The 6,854-nt window shown below is 28.9% G+C and overlaps 1 protein-coding gene across 1 annotated transcript in view; it reads left to right on the forward strand.

Moving 5' to 3' along the window:
* The first annotated feature begins 2,850 nt into the window (after positions 1-2,850).
* The window catches only part of LOC105623184 (unconventional myosin-Ie-like), a 33,735-nt gene continuing 29,731 nt past the window's right edge, over positions 2,851-6,854 (forward strand). Inside the window, exons 1-9 of the mRNA XM_012204583.1 lie at positions 2,851-2,928; positions 3,040-3,129; positions 3,191-3,285; positions 3,611-3,788; positions 3,905-4,067; positions 4,156-4,263; positions 4,438-4,566; positions 4,955-5,151; positions 5,677-5,844. Coding sequence (XP_012059973.1) covers positions 2,851-2,928; positions 3,040-3,129; positions 3,191-3,285; positions 3,611-3,788; positions 3,905-4,067; positions 4,156-4,263; positions 4,438-4,566; positions 4,955-5,151; positions 5,677-5,844 — 1,206 coding nt within the window. The remainder of the gene's footprint in view (positions 2,929-3,039; positions 3,130-3,190; positions 3,286-3,610; positions 3,789-3,904; positions 4,068-4,155; positions 4,264-4,437; positions 4,567-4,954; positions 5,152-5,676; positions 5,845-6,854) is intronic.

The following is a 6,854-nucleotide window of genomic DNA, read 5'->3' on the forward strand; positions in this document are numbered from 1 at the left end:
ACGATGAGAAACTTGCAAGCGTGACCATTCTCTCTCATCTCGTTAGGCATTGTTAACTGAACAAATGACATTCCCGTCGCTTTTTATACGGACTAACGAAATCTCTTTTTCTTCTTCTTCTTCCCTCTTTTCTCTTTTTAACTTTCCTTGTGAGGCTTGTGAGGCTTTATGAGGTTTACGAGATCATTCGCATGTCGCATAGTCGGGCGAGTTTGCTTCGCCATTACTAATTGGACCAAGATGTTAACGAGGCGGCATATGGTGGATCGATAGTGATGTGTCTTAATTCTAGAAAGAGGGGAAGGAAATTATATTACAAACAGCTTACATATATATTATTTATATATTTTTACAAGATAAAAATGATAATCAATCTTTAATACCTATGATTGGGTCATTTGTGTCTTGCATATTTTTTTTCAAAAACCTACTCAAGTAACATACAAAAGTCAAGAAAAAATCAAAATAACATTATTTTGATTAATACGTTATCCATACAGCACAAAAGGACATATCATAAGGATACAGAAAGATTGCAGAAACATTGCAGAAATGATTTCATTGAAACATTACAATATTGCATGGTGGTTACGAAACGTTACTGAATCATTGTTTCAAAATTCCAGCAATGTTATGTCCGCTTTTTGTTATATTGCAACAAAACGTTCCAGCAATATTGCAATGTAATGTATTTCGATAAATTTTTTAGAAGACTAAAATGAAAACTATTTCTATACATATATCTCACTAACTTTAATTTTTCTACAAATTACATTTCTAGTGATATGTGCTTTCCAAAAGCAGTTTTTTATGATAAAACATTCCAATAAAATATTCCAATAAATATAGTATTAATTCTGAAGGATAAATTTATTCGTAAGCATGTATGTGCCCCAAACAAACTACAAATATTATCCACATTAATATAATAATACAATCGGTAAGCTTAATCATGGATTAAGTTAATCGCAGTGATTCTTTTTAATTTGAAACCATTCCGAATCAATTGAAATCGATTAAAAAATGACGGTATAAAATTTATCAATAAAGTTCAGGCGCTGGTTTATTCTTGCGTTCACATCAGTCGTAAATATATCATCGATCACATAATTAATATTTCGATAAATCATTTTCAGCAGTTTAATTGCTTATCATCTTATCGATAATAATTCGTTTTGATTGTATCTAAACTCGATATTATACAATCTTTTGATTTCATATTAAAAATAAATATAAAACTTAGCTAATGAAATGGCCGTCAAATAATAGATCAATAAATTTTTTATTTAAATATAAAATGAATTATATATTAATTATTATATCATAAAAACGACTGTAATTAATCTAAAAAACTGTGCTACATAAATATTGTAAAACTTATATTTTTATATTATTATTATTATAACAATTAAAGAATTACAGTTTTGCAATGTTTATAGAATATTACAAGCATATTACTGACATTTTGCAGGCATATTGTGGCATTAATTTACATTTCTGTAATATCTCTGCAATGTTACATTGCAATCTGCAATATTGCAACATTGCAACAATATTGCTTCAATCTTCTGAGCTATATGGGTATAATAACGTCAATAAACGGTCAAATTTTGTAACAAAAAACCATTATTATGTAACAAAAAAAACTTATTTTGACTTTTATGTTATCAAAATAAAATCATAAAAATAATATGTTAGCTACATCAATTTGGAGTTTATGCTTTACAAAAATATAATACTCAGAATCCTTTGTCCATTAATCCGTTAATTCGGTGGATTATATCAAACGATCGTTTAAAATGCAATTAATTTGAAGCCTCGCTAGAGCAGTTATGAAAGAAGTTTCTGTCTCGTGACATTATATGATATACTCAATACTATATACGAAATTTGTTGAAAAAGAATCGCTCGGCCGGAAGTATCATCATATACGCTGACTACGATTTCTCTCGCGTTCTCTAATACTGCGTGCAACTGAGAATGCTTCGTTTCATCATCATCACACCGGACTTCCTTATTCGCCACTTTTTTTACATTCTTTTTTTTTATGGTCTTACTCAATACGCTTATGTTTGTACATAAGAAATCCAAGGGCAGTAAGTAAGAACGGTCATGAAGAAAAGAATGTAAAAAATGATCACTGTGTCATTTATGTCTCTTATAGGAAAGCACTCTAAAGTAATTAGAGGATATAAAACAGAAAGAAGAAGATTTTATGTCGTAGAAAGAAGAAGAATTCTTCGACATAAAATCTTTTGTTAGTATTATATAGAAATGCCAAAGAGCAGAAGTCAGATCAGTTTATGTCAACATTTGTGATTTTATTGACACTGTTTGCTGTTATAGTGACCTAATTAAATAAATGTAAAATACTTTAAAGAGTATTACTTACGGAATAAAAAATATTGAAACGCGTCTATTGCAATATAAAATCAAATTTTGACAGGTTTGCTATATATATATAAAAAACGCTATATATATATAAATAATACATTAATGTTCAAGTATAGTATCTATTATAAGCCATTGCGCGTGTTAAAAGGGCATAGTAAGAGCGCTGGACTGAACCCTTGCTGAAAGAGGAGCGGAAGCGATCGATGAATCGACGATCCGTGAAACGTCCGTCAGAGCGAATAAGCACTTCTGATATTCACGACACAGAAATTGTAATTGGATTCGCAATCCGCGACGTTCACCGATTTCTCGTGTGTCGCTGCGTCCGTAATTTTCATAAATTCGCGATAGTATAAGGTAGTCAAACGTGGTCTCACTAATCAAAATCAATTTATTTTTTATCCTTAGGTGTACCACTGGCAAAGTCAAAATGTCAAAATTTCTGGGGTGGACGATATGGTTCTTCTACCAAAGATCAATGAGGATGCCATCATCGAGAACCTCAGGAAGAGATACATGGACGATTATATATTTGTATCCTTTTTTATGTAAAATAATTATGCGTAATTTTGAAAAGACATTTTAAGATGGCTTAATAATAAACTGTAACAAATAATTCATAAATGTTCCTTAAAATGCTATCAGACGTGTATCGGACCCGTATTGGTGTCGGTTAATCCTTTCAAACAAATGCCATACTTCGGAGAGAAGGAAGTCGAAATATATCAAGGCGCGGTAAGAGTGAAAATTCTATTTTTCTCGTTAGAAAACATAAGAAAAGTCTATGTCATTTTAGGCACCGTACGAGAATCCGCCGCACATCTATGGATTGGCGGACGAGATGTATAGAAACATGCTGATCGACAACGAAAGTCAATGCGTTATTATTAGGTAAACTGACAAACGATACTTGCATTAAAATAATCTTACCTTAATAAAAAAATTTCAATAAAATATTTATACATTATTTGATATTTTGAAATATTTATTTAACATATTAATCGAATATTAATTTAACATATTAACTGAATATTAATTTAATATATTAATCGAATGTTAATTTAATATATTAATGGAACATTAATTTGATATGTTAATTGAATTATTAATATTAATTTAATATATTAATTGAATATTAATTTGATATATTAATTAAACATTAATTTAATATATATATCGAAAATGTGCTTGTTATGTTTCGATCTTTACCTTGCAGTGGTGAATCGGGCGCTGGAAAAACGGTTGCGGCGAAATATATAATGTCCTACGTGACGAGGGTGAGTGGCGGAGGCAAAAAGGTACAGAAAGTAAAGGACGTGATCTTGGAGTCAAACCCACTTTTAGAAGCTTTCGGCAACGCGAAGACAGTGAGAAACAATAACAGCAGTAGATTTGTACGTTTCAAATTGTACTCGAATTGATTCACTAGTTTTTACTAATTTGTTAAATGTACTACAGTCGACAAAATTATTATACTCGAACAGAAATAAAGGAAATCTTAAATTTTCAGGGAAAATACGTTGAGATGCAATTCGGGCCGGGCGGTCAGCCAAACGGTGGAAAAATTTCGAATTTTCTTTTGGAAAAATCAAGAGTAACTTGCCATAATCCCGGCGAGCGGAACTTTCATATATTTTATCAGTTAGCGATGGGCGCCAATCAAGAAATGAAAAGTGAGTGATCGATTAAGACAAAAGTATCGGTGACAAATAAAATTAGTATAGTTTAGAAAGATAATAAAAAAGTATTTAAATTTTCTAGCTGAACTTGGATTGACGGATCTCGATTATTATCAATATTTGAGTTATGGTGGTAGTTATAGAGTGGACGGCACAAACGATGCGCGAGATTTTCAGGAAACTCTTAAAGGTACGTAATTAAAATGTATCTCACAGTGATAATTAATTTCTGTGCAATTATAATTAATAGTATAATGTTTCATAATTATTACAGTACATTCTTGTATCTTTCTTCCTGATTACTAATAGACTTCGCTAATTTAATACGTTACTTTAATAATTATGTATTGTTTAATGTCTACAGCGTTGAGTGTTATGGAAATAAAAGACGCAGAAGTAATGGATATATTCAGATTAGTAGCTGGAATTCTTCACTTGGGAAATATACAATTTGTTGAAGACGGCAATTATTCCCAAATAGCTGATAAACATTGTAAGCTATTCTACATGCTAATTAAGGTTGCTTTCCAATATTTACTGTCCAATATACTGAAAATCTTATACAGCATTGTATTACATACCTTATATATGTAAATTTTCAGCATTGACAGTGAATACAATGAATCGAAACTTAAAAAATAAAATATGTATGAGATAATATAACGATTACATAACTTATCTCTTATATAATCGATAACTTATATAAGCGATAACTTTGTATATAAGTCGCATAAAACATATTTATCCATATCTTATCATACTATATATAAACATTACTAATCGATAATAAAATAAGTTTTAATATAATTTCTGCGCATATTTGTATTATTATTTACATTTTCTGCTTTTTTAAAAATCTGATTCTAATTGTATGCTTTTAGTTCTCGAGTTTCCAGCCTACCTCTTTAGAATCTCGGCAGAACAACTGTCACACAAATTGATTTCTCGAGAATTCGAATCGAAATGGGGAAGTCAATCTGAAAGTGTAGATGTGATGTTGAATGTAGAACAGGCGCTTTATACGAGAGACGCTTTAGCAAAGGACATCTACGCTAGACTTTTTGACTACTTAGTTAAGGTGTGGCAGAGTACTCAAAGTATCAAAGTTTATTTAAAATGATTAATTTTTTAATTATATAGAAGAATCGCGTATTTTGGCTGATTATATAATCTTATCTGTCAGAGAAAAATCGGTACAGAAAATAATTAACTATAATTTTATTTCTTTAATTTTTTTAAAAAGAATTAATTGTTTTTATTTGATATAAGAAATACATTTAAGAAATATCTATTTTAATTATATCAATGTAATCTTTTGAACCCAAAATTATCGCATAATTTTAATTCTGCTGGTTTATTCAAATTTATATGATACCGTTTGAATTGATATGATTATATAGGAAATAAAAAAAAATTTTCACAGAGAAAAGATCTTACAATTAGACGAAGTTATCAAATGCCAAAGAAGATTTTTTAAATAAAATGTTAGTAAAAGAATAAATTATATTCTAGTTCAAATAAATCCGAATAGATCAGCAAAACTAAAATTATGTTAAAAAACATATTTAGTTCTTCTGTTATTAATTAATTGATAATTTTACAGAAAGTCAATTCAGCTATGGAAACAAACTCGGATGGATACGAGATTGGAATTTTAGACATATATGGCTTCGAGATTTTTGAGAAAAACGGCTTTGAGCAATTTTGCATAAATTTTGTGAACGAGAAATTACAGCAGATTTTCATTGAACTAACATTAAAAGCAGAGCAGGTAAGTTCTTTCGTTATTATTGTTCTTTTTATATTTCACGTTAAAGTAGACTCGATGTTTACATCTCTTTGTTAAGGATAAACAACAAATTGCCAAAGAATAGGAGTAATAAAAATATTTTACTGGCTACGCGCTTATATATATGTATACACACACACACACACACACACGCGCGCGCGCGCGCGCGCGCGCACGCACGCACGCACGCACGCACACACATTCTCTAATTCTATATTAGTTAACTATATATATTACAAGTATATATTAATCTGTATAAATAATAATATTTATATATTTTTATCATGAGTCGTTATATCCGGTATATTATAAATTAAGGATAAGGCTAATATTAGAACATCAAATTTAACTTTGCAACTTTAAATATTCTCTGAGATATAATAATTATCTCTATAAAATTAGCATTCTATTTCCAGAAATTTCCGATATGATTGAGCTTTGAGATTTGGCTTTTCTCATATTAGATACTGATTCTAACTAAAATAAAAAAATAAAATAAATTTTCCAATCATTCTGTACAATAGAAGACATGAAGACAGTTTTTCGGAATTCTATATTAAATAATTACGAGATGTCCTAAATTTATATTTAATCGTTAAAAATATTTTTGTGTATCTTTAGAGAAAAGTTAAAACTCTATTAATTATATCGAATTCTGAAAATACTGAAAACAGAGCATTTATTTCACAAAAAGATGAAGATAATATTTTTTAATGCAATCACAGCTAACTCCTCAACGAGATATTTGAAATTTTATGATGTTTACAAAATATCATTCTACAAAAAACATAAAAATTTTGCTATTCATATAACATTTACGATAAGTAATATACGATAAGTAAAATACAAACTATATATATATAACTATATATATATATATATATATATATATATATATATATAATAATATATAGTAGTTAAAGTAAAAAGTAAAAGTAAGTTATAATAAATAATATAGTTAATTAGTATACTTAGTTAGTAATTAAATTAAT

The sequence above is a fragment of the Atta cephalotes genome (assembly GCF_000143395.1).
Source record: "Atta cephalotes unplaced genomic scaffold scaffold00054, whole genome shotgun sequence".
Classification (NCBI taxonomy): Eukaryota; Metazoa; Arthropoda; class Insecta; order Hymenoptera; family Formicidae; genus Atta; species Atta cephalotes.